The sequence below is a fragment of the Geotrypetes seraphini genome, chromosome 10 (assembly GCF_902459505.1).
Source record: "Geotrypetes seraphini chromosome 10, aGeoSer1.1, whole genome shotgun sequence".
Taxonomy (NCBI): Eukaryota; Metazoa; Chordata; class Amphibia; order Gymnophiona; family Dermophiidae; genus Geotrypetes; species Geotrypetes seraphini.
Genome location: NC_047093.1, coordinates 142,807,158 through 142,827,211, shown reverse-complemented (window position 1 = coordinate 142,827,211; position 20,054 = coordinate 142,807,158). Strand labels below are relative to the sequence as shown.

The following is a 20,054-nucleotide window of genomic DNA, read 5'->3' as shown; positions in this document are numbered from 1 at the left end:
ATTAACATAAGGAAATATAGTCCACAATAGGTGAAGGAGAAAAGAAGAGAAAAAAAAACAAAAACCAATAACCCCTAGGGGAAGGGATACATTAACCAAATTGAGAATTCTAAAATAAAGAGCAGTAACAGCCTTCCAAAAATTAACGCCACACAATCCTGGTTCAATCTGGATGCGTAGAGACACCCTTACCTTCTAAGAAAAAGCCTAATTGGGCAGGTTCAAAAAAAAACATATTTAGTTTCCTGAAAGGAAACCACACATTTACAAGGGAATCTTAACTGAAAAACTGCCCGTAACGATATCACTTTCATTCGGTATACAGTGGTGCCTCGCATAACGAACGCCTCGCACAGCGAACGCTGCGCACAACGAACTTCATGTCTTGCTTCCTACAACGAACTTCGTTTCACACAATGAAGTCGCCCGAGCTGCATCCTTCCGCGCAGGCACTGCGCTTAACTGCCCTCTCTCCGCCTGGCTCCCTGTGCAGTGGCGGACCGTCGGCTCGCAGGGGCCCGGCGCCTACTGCTGATGCGTTGGGGGGGGGGCGGAGCTACTCTCACCGCTTCCCCGATGCTAGAAAAAAAAAAAAATGAACAGTTAAGTCCCAGTTTTTGCCGCTGAGACTCTGCCCTCTCTCACTGTAAAATTAGACTCTACTTAGTCTGTCTTTAAATTTAAAAAATGTGTGTTGTTTTAAAAAACAATTATGTTTTTAGATGTATCTAAATAAAAATAATAACAAAAAATTTATCTTTTTTTATGTCATCTTAGCATATTTTATGCTACAGAACGAATTATTTTTTTTAACATGTATTGTTATGGGAAAACGCGTTTCACATAACGAACTTTTCGCATAACAAACTTGTTCCTGGAACCAATTAAGTTCGTTGTGTGAGGCACCACTGTATTAGAAATTCTTTTCTTCTAGATTGCGTCCATTTTGAGACATCAGGAAACATATATATTCGTCCGCGAGTGAACTATTCTGCCGTGTCATAATCCATGACCCCCCCAGGGTTATGTGGTCTGAGCACTTTTACTTTCAGATGTTAAAAAGGTTTTTATAATTAAGAATTATACAAGAGCTGTGATTATTTAAGTGAGTTCTAGAAGTTTGCTATGTCCAGTTAGGGCTCAGTGAGGGTCTTTGCTTTTTTTTTTTTTTTTCCTCACTGCAGGGAGAGAAGTATGATGGACGACGGGCAGACGTCTGGAGCTGTGGTGTCATCCTCTTTGCCCTGTTGGTGGTAAGGCATTTCCTTCTCTGATTTTCATGTAGACATCTTTGGAGCTTGGTGCTTTTTTTTTTTTGTAATTCTTTATTTAGAAGAAAAAAACACACAACGCAAGCAGCATGTCATCAAGCAGAAACTGGAGCTTGGTGCATTTTTAATGTGTAACTCATGATCGCTGAGTCAGGAATGGAACCCAAGGAAATGCCCGAATCCAAAAGCAGCTTTGATTAATCAGTCTTTTCCCCCCACCTGCAGGGGGCATTGCCCTTTGATGATGACAACCTGCGCCAGCTGTTAGAGAAGGTGAAACGTGGGGTGTTCCACATGCCTCACTTCATTCCGCCTGACTGCCAAAACCTGCTGCGGGGTATGATCGAGGTGGAGCCTGAGAAAAGACTCAGCGTGAGTATCAGAGCACTGTCTCCGTGCCAGTCAGTGCAGTATACCTACTTCCCCACCCCCACCCCGTGAGCACCTCCACCCTTATACCAGGGAATACTACCCCCTAGTGCTAGCTATGCCCCCATCTCTATACTAGTGAATCCCATCCTGGTGCCAGCTTCACCTCACCCCCCATACGAGTGAATGGCAGCTACAACCATACCCACCCCTGTACCAGTGAAAAAGTTTGCCTTGCGCTCAGAATGGGAGAGATGGCCAGCAGTCAATTTGAATCCAGGCTCTCCCCGTAAAGATGAAATTACTAAGCTGCTATATTAAAAGCTCCCCTCTGACTTTGTAGTCAACCTTTTCTTTTTACTTTTGATTTCTTAACAGCTGGAGCAGATCCAGAAGCATCCTTGGTATCTGTGAGTAATTTTATGCATTAACTAAGGGGTAGATATGCAAAAGGGGTTAAAAGGAGATTTAGCAGCACTTAAGTGGGCTGTGCCATTGAGTACCCCCTCTGACGGTTGCGGAATTCATTGTCAGAAAATGGTATCAGGTCAGAATACCCCAACAAAAAAGCCCTGGCAAATCAGCCCATACTGAAAATAGCTCCGACAAAAAAAGCCCCTGACAATATAGCGCCTGATAAAAGGGCCTGCCCCTGACTCTTTTATTCATTCTTCTTTTACAATGTGTGCGCTGCCAGACCCATGGGACAGAGGGGAGAAATACTGGACTTGGGTTTGTGGGAGAAAGGGACAGAGAGGGGAGGGACAAGGCACAGAAAAGAGATGCTGGGCATAGACACAGGAAATTTCTGGAAAAAGGGTGGATAGGGACACTAAGAGGGAAGATGCTGGACAGGACAGATAAGGATGTAGAGAGACGATGGATGGCAGATATGACCAAGCTGTTATGTCGGGGTGCATCAGAGAATGTAGTAAAAACACTTAGCTGAGCAGGGTTTAAAAATGGTTTGGACAGGTTTCTAAAAGAAAAGTCCATAGGCCATTATTAAGATGGACTTGGGAAAATCCACTGCTTATTCCTAGGATAAGCAGCATTAAATCTGGTATTCTCCTTGGTATCTACTCGGAACCTGGGTTGGCCACTGTTGGACACAGGATACTGGGCTTGATGGACCTTTGGTCTGTTCCAGTATAGCAGCTCTTATGTGAGCCAAGCCTAGGACAATGAAGCCATTGTGTCATCACTGATGTGGTTGGCTCTTAGGCATTAGTGGAATACGGCATTATGACATCACAAATCTCATCTCTGGAATGTTGTTACTGTTTGGGTTTCTGCTTGGTACTTGGGACCTGGGTTGAACACTTTTGAAAACAGGATACTGGGTTCGATGGATCTTCGGTCTGTCCCACTAAGGTCTACGAGGAGAAAATAGCGTGAGAGGCCAAAAATTTCAAGCCCTTTTTTAGATAAGTAAAAGGGAAAAAACCCGCACGGGAGGCGGTGGGACCGCTGGACGACCTGGGAGGAAAAGGGTGCGTCAAGGATGACAAACAAATTGCAGACAGACTGAATTCCTTCTTTGCGTTTGTCTTTACAAAGGAAGACACTGCAACAATACCTGACACAGTGAAAGTGTTCAAGGGAGTCGTACAGGACAGCCTCACCACAGTAGAAGTGGACTTGGACCAGATTTACCACCAGATCGACAAACTTAAAAGTGATAAATCTCCTGGACCGGACGGAATTCATCTGAGAGTCCTAAAAGAACTGAAATTTGAAATCGGAGAACTATTGCAAAAACTTGCTAACCTGTCAATCAAAACAGGACAGATACCGGACGACTGGAAGATAGCGAACGTCACGCCGATATTTAAAAAAGGATCGAGAGGAGTGCCAGGCTGTCCCTGGAAAGATGGTTGAGGAGCTGATCAAAGATAGCATAGTCCGGCACTTAGACACACATGACCTGATGAGAGCCAGTCAACATGGCTTCAGGAAAGGGAAATCATGTTTGACGAAACCTACTTCAATTTTTTGAGACAGTGAACAGACAAACTAATAGTGGAGAACCGGTGGGATATTGTATACTCGGACTTTCAGAAAGCGTTCGACAAGGTTCCACATGTAAGACTTCTCAGGAAATTACAAGGCCATGGAATAGAGGGAGATATACTAAGATGGATAGGCAAATGGCTAGAGAACAGAAAAAAGAGAGTGGGCATAAATGGGAAGTTCTCAGAATGGAAAAAAGTGACTAGCGGTGTACCCCAGGGCTCGGTACTTGGACCCATCTTATTTAATATTTTCATAAATAACCTGGAAGAAGGAACATCCAGTGAAATCATCAAGTTTGCAGACGACACAAAGCTATGCCGGGCAATCAGATCGCAGAAGGACAGCGAGGAACTCCAGAGCGACTTGAATAAATTGGAGAAGTGGGCAGATAAATGGCAGATGAATTTTAATGTGGAAAAATGCAAAGCGATGCATTTACGCAGAAAAAATAAAGATCACAAGTATAGTATGTCAGGTGTAACTCTGGGAAAGACCGAACAGGAAAAGGACCTGGGTGTACTGATAGATAGGACCCTGAAACCGTCGGCGCAATGTGCGGCGGCGGCAAAGAAAGCAAATAGAATGCTAGGCATGATAAAGAAGGGAATTACGAGTAGATCAGAGAAAGTTATAATACCGCTCCACAGAGCCATGGTCAGACCGCACCTGGAATACTGCGTCCAGCATTGGTCTCCATACCTAAAGAAGGATATAAAACTGCTAGAGAGGGTGCAGAGACGAGCAAAGAAGCTAGTGAAAGGTATGGAGAACCTGGACTACGAGGAACGACTTAGGAGACTGGGGTTGTTCTCCCTTGAGAAGAGGAGACTGCGAGGGGATCTGATCGAGACTTTCAAAATACTGAAAGGATTCGACAAAATGGAGCAGGGGAAGAAGTTATTTACAATGTCCAGTGTGACACGGACAAGAGGACATAGACTGAAGCTGAGGGGGGACAGGTCCAGGACGAATATCAGGAAGTTCTGTTTCACGCAGCGAGTGGTGGACACCTGGAATGCTCTCCCAGAGGAAGTAATTGCAGAATCCACCGTTCAAGGATTTAAGAGTAAACTAGATGCGCATCTCCTTAAGAGTGGCATAGAGTGATACGGGTAAGGGTAAATTAGATGCACATCTCCCTTGAGAAGCATACGGTGATATGGGGACTAAAACTATGCCAGGGTACACTTGGCGGGGCCTCCGTGTGTGCGGATCACCGGACTTTATGGACCCAGAGCCTGATCCGTAGATGGTAATTCTTATGTTCTTAATATTTGCATGTCCTCTCCCTATAGGCTAAGGCTCTTTACACCTGCATTGTGATGTCATAGAGCCTTATGGTCATATAAACATAGAAACATTGGCATATAAAGGCCAAATTGGCCATCCAGTATTCCCATTTGCAGCATCCACTATCTCCTCCTCTCCCTATTGGTTAAGGTTCTTAATATTTGCATGCCCTCTCCCTATAGGGTAAGGCTCTTTACACCTGCATTATGATGTCATAGAGCCTTATGGTTATAGAAACATAGAAAGGGTAAATTAGATGCACATCTCCCTTGAGAAGCATACGGTGATATGGGGACTAAAACTAAGCCAGGGTACACCTGGCGGGGCCTCCGCATGTGCGGATCACCGGACTTGATGGACCCTAGTTCTGATCCGGAGATGGCAATTCTTATGTTTTTATGTACTTAAAAGAAGTCCTACATTTGCCCAGTTAGCTATACAGATGCTGGCACTGAGTATTGTCCAGCATCTGTGTAACTTCCAGGTACATGGAAGAGTCTGGATATTCATATCTGGTGCCCAGCATTGAATATCCAAGTCTAATTTTAAAACAATTGCTGCCACTGGCTGAATACTGACTGATACATGTATAAACATTTACTACTATTATACTCCACAGTTCTGTTACCACGCTCTTCACCGGCTATCTCAGCAGTATACCACAAAAGAGAACCGGAAAGGAATCTCCACAACAAATGCAATCAGTCATAGACAGCAGGATACTTTTTCATTTGGGGAGGCCCAAAAGCTCCGCCCTAGCCCCAGCAGAATTCTGTGGCACGATCTCTCTCTTCAGCTCCCAACTCCCCCACCTACCTTCCTTGGTCGCTGTAATTTAAAATTTTCCGGCACCCGCCGCGCAGCGTCAATGAGCAGACCCCAGAAATCTTCATTCTGCAGTGACACTACGTGGCGGCTGTCGGAAGATTTAAAATTACAGTGACCGGAAGGAGCTCGGTGGGGGAGTGGAGCCATTGCTAACTCTGACTGCCAATTTTTGGGGAGGCTATGGCCCCTGTGGTCTCCCCCGTTCCGATACCTATGCAATCAGTCAAACAAAAAGAGTTGGGTGGAAGAGATGGTTCCACTCAGGCTATATCCACTTAAGATCTTTATTCTTCAGTCTCAAGAAGTTTGTAACCTCTGCTCCATGTAGCGTTTTCCAGCGTTGGCAGGAAAATTTATTGAGACTGTGAAATAATATTTTTTGAGTTATTGTGCAATCATCGTACGTTGACTTCTGAGGAAGGCACTTAAATGCCGAAACACTGGCTGTGAAGAGTCCAGTTTTACCACCTTTATTTCTGAAGAATAAAGATCTTAAGTGACTATATCCTTGCTGGAAGCATCTCTTCCTCCCCACTTGTCTCAGCTACTGATGGCATCTTGCCCCCCGCTTACTATTCTTCATGTTTAGTGCCTATGATGGTTCCACCCCACCTCTCTCCTTCCTAGCTAGAGCACTGGTGGTGCTGCATGAAGAGAAAATGTAATAAACTATTACAACCCCTCAAATATTTTGCAAGATTAGACAGAAGTGTTACCCAGAGACATCAGAGTGAATAAAGGATATCATACAGTGTAAAAGTAAACCAATATATTTATTCACAGAACATAAACTCAAGTGAGCAGTACACTTTCAGTAAGGCTTTCTTTTACTGAGCTGCGATAGAGGCTTCTATCACGGCCCAGAGCGCTAAATGACGATCATAGGAATTCTATGAGCATTGGAACATTGGAGCATTGGGCCATGGTAGAAACCTCTACCGCGGCTTAGTAAAAAAAGAAGGGGGGGGGAATAAATTTGTAATTCAAGAAAAAATTAGTATTAGACCCCTAGTATATGTCAAGTTAGGATGAAAACTTGTATCATAAACTTGTACTGTAATTATGGCAAATCTAGTGCAAATCGTAACCTGTTAATTGTATATTATGTATATTTAACCTGTAACCCGTTCTAAGCTCTGTGTGGAAAACAGGATAGAAAACGAATTAAATAAATAAATTAAAACTGATATATTTGTCATTCCCCTGGAGGCCAATAGGTGTCTGCTTGCATTTAGAATAAATTAGGATCAGGTGCTATTCAATAAAGGTTCACTAGATGGCACAATAGGACTGAAAATAGATGTTTTCCCTAGGTCACAGCTTGCTGAAGTCAGATCTAAAGATTTGTTATCTGTGGTACATCTGAATGCTTTGTGGAAGGACAAGTAGAGAACCTTTGCAAAGGAATCTTACAGTTCTCACTGAAACAAGGACATGCTGGTCTCTTATTGTCCTGAAGCACTGACCCAAGAGTAAGAAAAGCAAGCCCATTCATTTGGATATAGTGTCCAAGGACTCAGATTCACCCTTTCTAAAACTGACTCAGGGGAGAAGTCAATACATATTGTCAGTCTAGTTGTTTTCCATGGATCCTGGCTGTTAATGACTCAGGCTACGGCTGAGAAAGTCCCGACAGACTTAGTGCTGTGGAAGTAGACCCAGTGATGTTCATTCCTGGGCTTCAGCAGTTCAATATGCAATGGCTTTGGTACAGACCGGTAGAGAAGTTCCACATGCAACACATTCATTTCAGATGGCCACGACAGTTCTATCACTGTCAATTTCCAGAAGAGATTTGAGTCAGAGGACTGGGCTCTTCTATTTCCCTCTGAGAGTTTAGCAGGATCTCCACCGGCTAAGGATAGGAATGCATGCATGCATGCAGAAAGAGCAGATTTAGAATATAAGAATAAAGCAGCCACAGTGTTGGATTTAAGGACTGGCAGAGCCTTAAGAGACGCTAGCACGTGCTTTATGTCTGAGGGTTTTATTATGCAAAAAGAACAATGAAAAATTTCACCTGGGTTTTCCTGTCCCCTCTTCTGAAGTTGTTGAAATGAAGATTCACGAGTCCAAAGTCGTGTAGTTTAAACATTGAGTGGGCTGGGTATCTCCAGGTTGAAAGAGGTCATTCACTGCGCACTGCCATTCCTTTTGTTCTCATTTCAGAGGGGGTAAGAATGAGCCAGAGCCAGAACAACCCAGCCCGCGGAAGGTGGCGATAGGCCGGATCCACTCAGTGAGCGAGTTCGATCCTGATGTGCTTGACAGCATGCACTCTCTGGGCTGTTTCAGAGACAAGACCCGGTTGAAACTTGACCTGCAGAATGAGGAGTGAGTTCCAGGAAAGGAGAGAAGGGGGGGGGAGGGAGGGAGGGTGTGTCATATGAATAGGAATTAGCTTATGGGCTGGCAGAATACTCTTAATGCTGCTCCACCCCACTATACACTACATTTCCCCCTCCCCTGTTTTCCTGCTTGCTCTTTTTCCATCCTTAGCAATCTCTCTCTTCCAGGGAGAACCAGGAGAAGATGATTTATTACTTGCTTCTGGACCGCAAAGAACGATATCCCAGCTGTGAGGATGAAGATCTGCCTCCAAGGAATGACATTGGTAACAGCACTCCCTAACCTCAGGAAGTCTGGCAAGAGTCCTCAGAGGATCATTTAGAGTCAGAGAAAGATGGAGGTGGGAGAAAACTCAGGTGATCATCTAGAATCAGAGAGAGACGGGGCTGAGAAGGACCTCAGGAGATTGTCTAGAATCAGCAAAAGATGGAGCTGGGAGGGAGTTTGGGGAATCATCTAGAAGTAGTGAAAGATGGAGCTGGGAGGGAGATTGGGGAATCATCCAGAATCAGTGAAAGATGGAGCTGGGAGAGAGATTGGGGAATCATCTAGAAGTAGTGAAAGATGGAGCTGGGAGGGAGATTAAGGAATCATCCAGAATCAGTGAAAGATGGAGCTGGGAGAGAGATTGGGGAATCATCTAGAATCAGTGAAAGATGGAGCTGGAAGACTGGAGAAACATCTAGAATCAGAGAAAGATGGGGCTGGAAGACTGGGGAAACATCTAGAATCAGTGAAAGATGGAGCTGGGAGGGACCTCAGGAGATCATCTAGAATCAGAGAAAAGCTGGATCTGGGAGATACCTTGAGGGATCATCTGGCACTTCTCCTTCTTTCAGACAGGATTCAGATGCATACATTTTTCCAGACAGACATGTCTAACCTGGTGATAAAACCCGCCAGTGATATAGATCTGATCCTTCCCTGGATAACTCGTTCTGGAACTTGATTCCCTCTGTGGTTAAAAAGTTCTTCTTAATATTTCCCCTGTTGTGATTTAAGCTGAACAGCCCGTGCCCCTGACCCCACTGGAGAGAAGGACTTACCATTCACCATCTTTGTTATGACACCCCCCCCCCTCCTTTTTATGTATTCAATGGCAATCCTCCAGTGACCTGTTGGCTTTCCTTTCTCCAGGCTCAGACCTCCTTTTATTCCTTCATGATCCCCTTAGAGTGAGTATCCCAAAGTAGACTCCAAACTAGGTCTCACCTATGTTGAGTGGTGGGAGAATTTCCTCATTTCCCTTACAAGTAACTCTCCAATGAAAGCCCGACACCATTTTGGAAAACCTCTCACTGTACCTCTCTCTCTTTAACCCAGACCCTCCACGAAAACGTGTTGATTCACCAATGCTGAACCGCCATGGGAAGCGCCGGCCTGAGAGAAAGTCCATGGAAGTCCTAAGTGTGACGGATGGAGGGTCTCCAGTGCCTGCCCGGCGAGCTATAGAGATGGCTCAGCACAGTCAAAGGTGAGTCCAGCCTCTCCCCCCATTCACCTCCTTCATCTGCGTCCTTCACATGTGGCTACGTTACTCTGCAAACAGTGCTAGAAAATATGGATTCATGTCTCAACCCCCCTCCCCCCCAAGGAGCATCAAATTATAAATCCCATACAGTGGCATAGTAAGGGGGGGGGCGCCAGCACCTCTTCGCCCCCTATGCCATGCTCACACCCTCCCTTCCCTGCCCCCCATACCTCTTTAACATCTCGCCAGCGCGGGCAACTACTGTAGCCTGTTGCTCACGCAGGCCTGACTCCCTTTGAAATCACTTCCGGGTTGTGGGGCCAGGAAGTGATGTCAGAGGGAAAGCCAGCCTGAGCAGCAGGCAGAGAAGCTGCTTTTGCTGGATATTTAGAGGTATGGGGGAGGGAAGAGATGGCGTGAGTGTAGCGAGAGGGGTACCACTGCCCTGAGTGCCTCCCACCTCCGCTAGGCCACTGCATACAATATAATTCACTTGAAGGAGGAGCAGCTTTGGATCATTTGGACTTGAACAACCCTTCATGTGACATAGTGAAAACTTTGTTCAATTCCAAATGATCCAAAGCTACTCCTCCTTCAAGTGAATTATATTGTATGCAGTGGCCTAGCGGAGGTGGGAGGCACCCAGGGCAGTGGTGCCCCTCCTGCTACACTCACGCCATCTCTTCCCTCCCACATACCTCTAAATATCCAGCAAAAGCAGCTTCTCTGCCTGCTGCTCAGGCTGGCTTTCCCTCTGACATCACTTCCTGGCCCCGCAACCCGGAAGTGATTTCAAAGGGAGTCAGGCCTGCGTGAGCCGTGGTGGTATTTGATGTATTTCCACATGATCTGTTGGAATCAGCTCACTTTCACATTGACAGATAAGATACCAGCTGTTTGAATGGGTTGGTTCAGGAGCACTTTAAATGCAGTGATGGTTCCCCTGTTTCTCTTTCGGCTCCAATGCAAGAGATGTGGGTTCTCAGCACTTTTCTCACAATTTTATCATATACCGGTATGTTGTAATCAGTAATATTTTTGACTAGGCCTATACATATTTATTCAAGTAAAAAAAAAGGTAAAACAACCCCCAAACTGAATCATACAGGATAGTGTAATATTTATGGTGACATATTTAGGTCCTCAGATATAACCTGTGACCGGTATCTTTCTGTCCTCTCTCTCTCAGGTCACGATCTGTCAGCGGTGCCTCCACAGGCCTCTCTTCCAGCCCCCTCAGCAGCCCCAGGGTAAGTATATGCCTGAATATGTCTTCAGTTTGATCTACCCTTTTGCCATCATACTCAGGGCAGTCATGTAGCCCATTAAATCAAAATCAAAGGAGATAGGGAGGTGAGGGAGAGGAGAGCTGAAGAATCAAAGCATCCCTCTGGTGTACCAGCCCTCTTGTTCACTTCCACTTTTTGAAATGGGTACTGTGTTTTATGATTATTGGATATAATGAGGTTTTATTATTTTACGCCAGCAAATATTTTTTGTGATGTTCCCCTCCTTAAACCTTTTGGAGTACAGGGAATAGAGACATGTTTAAATTAAATTTAATAAAATTTAGTTTGTGTTATACATCAACAGCTAATGCTGAGAGCTGATCCACAGGCTTGAGTAAGCAGTGGACTCAAGGCTTGAGACTAGTTAAACCCAGAGGATTAGCAAAGATAAAGCGATTAATCAAATCTGAAACTTGAAACTCAAAGGAGGAGGCAGTAGAGAGCTGGAAAAGAGGGCCACTATTCTCTATGGTAGTATGCAACGGACTCAGGGAATAGGACGTCTGATGATGTCATGCCAGCTACTCTTCAGTATTTCAGCCTTGGGTTGGTCCATGGTTGATTTTTTTTTTTGGGGGGGGGGAGCGGGGAAGATGCGATCGTGCCTGTGCGCAAAGGAGAGCAAGTTGAGGCCCCTGCCTTTGTCATGCTGTACCATTCTGCCATTTCATTGTCAAACCTCAATGCCCACTGGCCCGTTTTCTGTCACCTCCCCCTTTCCCAGAGCCCAGTTTTCACGTTTTCCCCTGCACCGCTGGAGCCCACCGAAGGGGAGGACCCTCGTGCCATCTGGCAGTCCAAAGCCACACCACATCAGGCTGACCCGAAGACCCAAACGCTGCCGGCCAAACCCAGCCTGGGAGAGAAGCCCCTGCAGAGCATCAAGTCAAACCCTTTTCCCATGCCTATCTCTGTCACCGCCTCCTCTTGCTCCCCCCAGCATGAGCCCTCCTCATCTCCACCTCATCGCACTGCCCTCTCCCCTCCCTTGTTTTCCCCTCCCTCGTTCCCTGCTCGGTTCTTCCCTGGTACTAAATCCACCACCAAATCTGTCCCTCTGACACAGGTGACTCCCCATCCTTCCCCCCGAGGTAGCCCCCTCCCTACCCCGCTGGGAACCCCAGTGCACACGCCCAAGGACAGCCCAACAGGAACTCCTGGAGGCACTCCACCCACCAGTCCTGGCATCGGAGGCATGGCATGGAAGACACGTCTCAACTCTATCAAAAACAGCTTCCTTGGGTCACCCCGCTTCCACCGCCGGAAACTGCAAGGTCAGTCCCAAAACCATTACTCCCCTCCCTGTCTGTCTGTCCATCTCTCTGTATCATGAAGGAGGTGAGGCCTGTTCTGATTGCATCTTTCTATCCCTCCAGTCCCTACACCTGAAGAAATGTCCAGCCTGACACCCGAGTCCTCTCCTGAGTGAGTAATCATCTGGGAATAATATATGTTTTGCAGTTTTGGGGAGTAGGAAGGGGAGCTGGCACCGGGATGACCCTATCAGGGTTCTTATAGTCTCTTGCTCTATGTCGAACCCTGGGGAGGAAAAAAGGGGAGAAAGTCACTTTTACTACTCATTCATTACTAGACTTAAGAATGACTCTTGATTGAATCTTCCTGCAGAAGTCAGGGTGGGCAGGGTTTAACTCTCTACCTCAGAGATGCCTCACTAGTCTAGCCCTGGAGGGAGTATCCTCTGCTAGGCAAGGGCGCTGACTGCATTACTTCACGGTAAATCAACCCATTTTCTCTTATTGCTTGGGCTCCAGATATCAGAGAGAAGCCATTTCCCCCAACTCACCCAGCCTCCTTTGTCAAAGGCGTTCTTAGCCACGTTGTCTGCTCACTCCTTCACAGGACTGATTCATCCATTAGGCAGGACTAGGCAGTCATCTAGGTCAGCAGCTTCAGCCAAAGCAGGACATTAGATCCTGATAGCCAGACAAACTGCAAGAACCGTTGATGGGCAATTTTCAAACAGACCCATTTGATTGGGGGAGGAATTTTGTAAATTGCACTTATTACAAGTTACCGTCTTGATGTCTTGCAGGAGGAGCCCATGAAAGGCCTAAAAATTAATTGGAGGCCTAAAGCTATTTGGCCTAGGAGACCCAATACTCTTGCACCAGCTCTGCTCCTTCACCTTCTTTCTATCTTTCAGGCTTGCCAAAAAGTCCTGGTTTGGGAATTTCATCAACTTAGATAAAGAGGAACAGATTTTCGTAGTGATCAAAGACAAGCCTTTGAGTTCCATTAAGGCGGACATTGTCCATGCTTTCCTATCTGTGAGTATCTGGGCTGGGAGATCGAGATGTTAGGTAGGGGGGTCGGGAACTGGACCCTGCCCAGCGGTGTCTGAATGCTTCTGTATGTTCTGGCAGATCCCAAGCTTGAGCCATAGTGTGGTCTCACAAACCAGCTTCCGAGCAGAGTACAAGTCCTCGGGTGGACCATCTGTCTTCCAGAAACCCATCAAGTTCCAGGTGGATATCAGCTACTCAGAGGGGGCAGAAGCGCAGAAGGAGAACGGGATCTATTCTGTGACCTTCACACTAATATCAGGTGAGCTTGGACTAGCAAAGGCCAACTTATAGAGAATCTGCCTTGACCAACAACTCAGTTCATTCATCCAGCAGCCAGTACAAGGAGTGGTGGCATGTATAAAAGGTGTATTGAATCAAAGGTTCCCGAGGAGAGGAGAGAAGAAGAAAGGAGCTTTGTTGTTTTTATGGGGGTAAATCTGAGAGAGCCTGCATAGCTACAGCCTGTGAGGATGGTGCACCTGCTATCATATACCATAAACATTTAATGACAAACAATCAAGTGAAACTCTATATGGCCAAGTTTCGGCACAAACCTTCATCAGGGATAACAGATGTTCTACAACATAAGACAAAATAGAAAGTAAGTGTCAAATTACATCACACAAATCCATGTACAACTGACATTTTAAAATCATGTCAACAAATATATTTAGAGAAAACCAAGATGCATTAAAAAAAAAAGTAAAAACTCAGTTTATTTGTTGACATGTTTTTAAAAGTTTTATTTCTCTAATGTGTTTTGGAATTTATATTCTCTTATTTTGCGGAACATTTGTTACCTCTGACGAAGGCGTGTGCCGAAACATGGCTGTGTGCGATTTTACTTGGTTGGCTTTTAGCTTGTTTTTCAATGAACATTTTTGGTATATCATAGCAGGTGCACTGTCCTGGTTGTTCTGTATTTGTGCATCATCTGTGTTTTCTCAGTTTTAACCTACCTCCTCTGTGCAGAGTTTCAAAGTGAAACCACCTGAAAATTCTTAAATGCAAAATGTGTGCATTAAAAGAATCCACATACTCTGAATCTGCCAGTGCACATATATCTGAAAAGAAAATAGGTTCAAGAATATATGGTCCTAAATTTGTCACTGTGACCAGAAATCTCATGCTAAACCAGAGCTAGCAACTGCTATCATCCAGGGCCAGTGATGTGCAAACACCCTTCAGATAAGAGTAGAGGTAGATTATAGGGATGGGATTAGAGGTAAGTTACAAAATTAATCAGGGACCACTGTTCAGGCACTAGGCCTGATGGGCCGCCGCGGGAGCGGACCGCTGAGCAAGATGGACCTCTGGTCTGACTCAGCGGGGACAATTTCTTCTTCTTAGCTATAGATGCCATTTCTTAGGGCTACCATATGTCCGGATTTACCCGACATGTCCTATTTTAGAGGACTGTCTGGGTGGTTTTTGAAAACCCAGAGGTTTATCTGGGTTTAGGCACTCGGGGCTGTGTTGCCAAGCTCATGGAAGGAAAGGAGAAGAGGTTCGTGTGGGGACAGAGCCTGGGGGCAGCGTCACACGACCTCTTTTTTTTTACCGGAAGACATATGGTAACCCTACCATTTCTAAATGATTTAGCTAATCTGTTCTTTGCTTTCATTATCAGGGTCTGTGCATGAATGCTTTTGCCCCTTCCCCCAGACTTCTCAGTTTGGGCTTACACTGACCCCCCTATAGTGTTTCTTTGAAGTTACTCATTCTGCTTATCACTTATCTTTTCTCCAGCATTATCAAAACCACCATCTCTTCTTACAATACGCCCATCGCTCTTGTTGTCAAAGCTGATGGCATTCCCCGTTTCGTCCTAGATTTTAGGACGAAATTGCCCCTCCCTGGGTGCGGTTAAGGAGCTTTCTCATTACTGGAGCTGCTCAGCACGCAGAGTTGGCTCCTATGAATTCAACCTCTATCATTTTCACACGCAGCCAGTCAGAAGCTAGTGCTCCTACCCCTTGCAGATCAAACTCCTATGCAGGCTCCAGTACACAACCAATGAGTTAACAGATAAACCAGCCAATTGGAAGTACAGAATCTATTGTTAACCCCCTTCTGGGGTATACCTTACTGTGAGCAATCATACAAACGGACCAATCAAAACACAGTATACAATTTTTTGTAGTTAATCCCCCTTCTTGGGATGTACCTTATCTCATAGGTGGGATACAACCCATAACCAATCAGTGAGCAATCAGATAAACTGGCCAATCAGAAACAGAATACAATCCATTGCTAACTCTCTCCTGGAGATGACCCTTACTCTGTATACAGGATAGATCAGTGTTTCTAAACTCAGTCCTGGACAGTCAGGCTTTCAGGATTTCTACAATGAATATGCATGAATGAAATTTGCATATAATGGAGGCAGTGTTTGCAAATCAAGTATATGCATGTTCATTGTGGATATCTTGAAAACCTGACTGGCAAGGGGGGTACTCTAGGACCAAGTTGAGAAATACTGGGCTAGAGCCAGAGCCAATCAGTGAACAGCTGATAAATCAGCCAGTCAGAAACACAGAATACAATCCATTGCTAACTCTCTGATGCGGATGTACCCTACTTTATACAAAGGTAGAACCCAGAGTTAAAGAGTGAACAGTCGGACAAATCAGCTAATCAGAAACTCAGAATACAATCCACTGCTAGCCATGTGCAGGAGGAAAGTGGGAGATGGCCTGCTAGCAGAAGTGATGGAGGTATCCTCATTACTACAGATTCTGGCTGTGCTTGGGTCACATCTGGAAAGAGTAGGGACTTGTTTCTTGTTGGAATGACTGCAATACTTTATATGCTGGGTGGTCTTCTGATGTTATCATTTATTTTGCTACATTGCTGATCTCTGCTCTTGCTCCTTTCCCAGGTCCCAGCCGCAGATTTAAACGAGTGGTAGAAACAATTCAGGCTCAGCTCTTGAGCACACATGACCAGCCCTCAGTGCAAGCTCTGGCAGGTAAAAGATAAAGAAGAGACAGGGGACTGAGAGAGATTGGGAGGGAGGGACAGGGCTGAAAAGAGATAGAAAGGGAGAGAGAGAGACAAGATGGGGGGGGGGAGGTGAGTGAGAAAAAAAAGAGTGAGTCAATTTGACTAGAAACATACTGTAATTGGATCACAGAAGGTATGGACCAGTACTGGAACTTGGAAATTGCCCTGGATACTCTTCTCTCTTTGCAATGTAATTTTATCTTGTGGTTGTGATTTCTGTTAGGCCTAAAGCAGTGTATCGTAAACTGTGTGCCACAGTGAGATTCTGGGTATGCCAAGGGGTGTGTCATATATGCGAGTCTGTCACTGCTGGATCTGGCGCCTCTCCTCCTTTCTGACTCCCCCACCCCAGTGTACCTCAGTAAATGGAATTTTAGGATTACCAGATAGAGGAATTTTCAAAACCCGGCAATTTTTCAGGGTTTTGGAAGGCCCCCTCGAGATCAGGGCTGTGACTGGAGGGCCTCTAAGCATGCCCAAATTTCAACGTGATGACATCACGCACATGCATGTGATGTCATCGGTTGACGTCTGCGAATGCTCAGAGGCCTTCTAGACACAGCCCCGAGATTAGTGTGCTGGGGTTAGAAAATGTTTGTGAGACACTGGTCTAATGCCTGTCCAAAAAAATGTCAGGATGTAATGTTGCCACGAGAAAGAGCCACAGAAGTTAATGGATTCAATCAGCCAGCTCTTGGAGTCATTAGGGATCAGGATAAATTACTCCAGCTCCTGAGCTATTGGAGAGCTTATCCGCAAATTGGGAGCTGTTGGGACAACACCCATATGTGGCTGACTCATCCTGCTTGTCCTAGGAGAATTTGTTATTGTTCTTTCAGAGATAAAGGAAAGTACACATCAACATGTGGAGATGTTCAACGGGATGAGAAACTCCCTTGGCACTTCTCAATATATGTTCAGCAGATCTTGCTCTTTCAGTGCATTTGAGCAACTTTGAGCTTGTGAGGCACCTTCTGAGTCAGCCAACAGCTCAGGGACTTTGTCCTAGTGGCTAATTGCATGAAATCTGCCAAGGGATATCTTTTTCTAGATTTCTCAGACCTAAGCTATCCTATTTAAGGATGTGGCCAGACTGTGCCGAGGAGCTCATGTAGGACCTTTATTCTGTTCAGGAAAACTTCATCTAAGCGCTCAGGGTGATCTGGAATATTATAAAGCAAAGCGCTCAGGGTGATCTGGAATATTATAAAGCAAAGCTTCCCAAGCGGTGGTTCACAACCCCAAAGAGGGTTCCAGAACCCATGTTAGGGGCTGTGACTTGGGTAGATGCTCCATAGAACGTTACTGTCCTGCACCACCCAAGGGTTGCGGCTGCAGAAAGATTGGTGAGTGCTATCTAAGGTCTGATTGTCCAAATAGGCAATAAGTTAGTGATGTTCTGGACAGGCAAGGTGGAACTGAATCATAGCTACTGTGTTGGGAGACTGTCAGAATGTGGAACCATCTCATCTCATGGGGTGACCATCAGAGTTATGAATCTGGCAGAATAGGATATCATCAGCGGACAAATCAAATCATGAATAGTCCTGGGCAGAGGAGAACAACCCTGGGAGGTATTTGGGTGTCTAAATTTCTTAAGTCAATTTGATACACAATGGGTTAGGAGAGAGAATGTGACAGAGAGAGACACACACACAGATTGAGACAGGGAAAGAAGAGACAGATAGAAATGGCTAGAGAGAGCGAGAGATTGAACAGTCGGTTCTTGATTTCTCTACCTCTGTCCTCCCCTCCATCTTCCTCTTTTCTTCTCCTCTACAGACGAGAAGAACGGGCAGCAGAGCCGGCCCCCAGGAACCCCTACCAGATCCTGCCAGAGCTCACGCCGGCCGGAGCCAGATGGTGCCGAGCAGCAGCAGCCGCCAACGCCGCCCCCGCCCCCACCCCCACCACACCACCACCACCACTCACACCACCACCGTCGAGGTTCCTCCAAGGACAAAAAGGTGCTAGCATCAAACGGGATGGAAGCGCAGCCTTGAACTCCCCACTGCCGCCATCAACATCAGCACCTCCGCGAGCGGAGCAGAGGCCGGGCGGCCGCGCAGGGAGCATGGACCGCAACAGGCAGAGCGCGGATAGGACACGGCCCTGGCACTAACTGTGAAGATTGTAAATATTTCAGGACAGAGTAAAAAAAAAAAAAAAAAAAATTCCACCCCAGCAACCACTGATAAAACTGAATCTCGGCCACAAGGATGTTGGAAATCTCAGCAGGAAACAGCGCAGAACCAGCAGCAAGAAGTCACAGGAGAGAGGAAACAAATTGTCCCATCTTTTGGTCCTTTTTAAGTGATTTATTTGAAGGGTGTCTTTTTTTTTTTTTTTTTCTATAATTTTGGCTAACATATATGGCATGAAATCAGGGTGTACAAAGGGAGACCCGCCTTCCCCTTGGGGCAGGATCAGGAATTGAAAGAGAAATTGGATATGGGATCAGGGCATGCAAAGAGAGACCTTGCTTATCATGGGAATGGAATAAGGGTGTGCAAGGAGAAGCCCGCCTTCCCCTCTGGATAGGATCAGATCTGCTTCTCATAGGCATGGGATTGGGTGTGCAAAAGGAGACCTGCTTCTCAAGTGCCCCTGGTCCTATGTAAGTCCCAGTCTTCCTGTTTCTGGGGTGTTTACCATCTCCTGCCTGGTCCTCTGCTGGCACAGGGGGAAGGAAAGGGAAGAGACCCTGGATTTGACGGAGGTGATATGCAGTTGGGGACAAAGAGAAGACCAGGAAGCAGAAAAGGGTTACGTGTCTCTTTTCTGTATGGTGGCAACTTCCAAAGGGAGACCTGCCTTTAAACTAGGATTAGGATGTGAAAAAGGAGCCCTGCCTTCTCTTGGATTGCTGATCAAGGCGTGTCATGGGAAAGCTGTCTATCTTCACAATGCCTCATTTGAGGAAGAGCAGTCTCCTTTGCGTGTAGTGAATAGTGATTCTGTGCTGAGGGAGGGACAGGTCTCCTTTATGACATACATGTAAATGTAGTGGTGGAGGAGGCAGCCTCTCCGTCTCTTTTCCTCAGTGCTGTCTCGTTACAGGGCTAGGAGCTAGTATTCCTTTTTTTTCTTTTGCTGCTTTTACCGAATGTGAATTTTTTTTCTGAATTTTTAACTTATTTAATATTTATTTATTTAATATTTATTTATTTATTTATTTATTTAACGTCCTTCCCATAAGTAATTCGCACTGTGAAAATAAAACGCTGCCATTGAATATGTTATTTCCCATTTTTGACATCCAGGCCCACAGAAAAATTGTTTTCCAGCTGAGGCTCCTGAAGAGCCAACCTAGCAGAGGAAGACTCAGCAGTGGTCCTGGCTGTTTAAAAATCACCTTTTTTTTAAAAAAAGAAAAAAAGAAGAAACATTTGAATTTTCAGAGTGAGCTACACAGCATGCTGGCGTGCACATTCTCAAGGGTAAAGCCTGTATTAAAATCCTCTTCCCATCAGACATGCCCTGCTCCTCACTGTCTTCCAGCCCATCCGCCTCCCCTCTCAGACACACAGGCATGCTCTTCTCCTTTCTCACAAATGTACTTGCTGTTTTCTCTTTGTAACACACACACACACAGATTCTCCTTCCTCTCACACAGCCTCCCCTCTCTCACAAACACTGGCTAAGCTCCAATTCTTTCACACCAACGCAGACACCTGCTGTTGCCTCATCCCTCCCTCTTTCTGTCTCGCAAGCACACACGCTGGTCAATATTCGGGGTGAGTTAACCAGCTGGGAACGACCGCCCACGGCTTTAACTCACGTCTCAGTGGCTAACCAGGTTATCGCCACCGAAAATGCTCGGCTAGTACTGAAAAATAAAACCACGATATTTGGAACT

The 20,054-nt window shown here is 45.7% G+C and overlaps 1 protein-coding gene across 1 annotated transcript in view; it reads left to right on the top strand.

Annotated features, from left to right (window-relative positions):
• The window catches only part of BRSK1 (BR serine/threonine kinase 1), a 62,821-nt gene extending 44,329 nt beyond the window's left edge, over positions 1-18,492 (top strand). The window contains exons 7-19 of the mRNA XM_033962067.1: positions 1,185-1,253; positions 1,497-1,643; positions 2,019-2,050; positions 7,944-8,108; positions 8,291-8,388; positions 9,447-9,597; positions 10,784-10,844; positions 11,608-12,157; positions 12,260-12,308; positions 13,048-13,171; positions 13,268-13,448; positions 16,071-16,160; positions 17,978-18,492. Of these exons, the coding sequence (XP_033817958.1) occupies positions 1,185-1,253; positions 1,497-1,643; positions 2,019-2,050; positions 7,944-8,108; positions 8,291-8,388; positions 9,447-9,597; positions 10,784-10,844; positions 11,608-12,157; positions 12,260-12,308; positions 13,048-13,171; positions 13,268-13,448; positions 16,071-16,160; positions 17,978-18,198 (1,938 nt within the window). The 3' untranslated portion in view covers positions 18,199-18,492. The remainder of the gene's footprint in view (positions 1-1,184; positions 1,254-1,496; positions 1,644-2,018; positions 2,051-7,943; positions 8,109-8,290; positions 8,389-9,446; positions 9,598-10,783; positions 10,845-11,607; positions 12,158-12,259; positions 12,309-13,047; positions 13,172-13,267; positions 13,449-16,070; positions 16,161-17,977) is intronic.
• Positions 18,493-20,054: the final 1,562 nt, after the last annotated feature.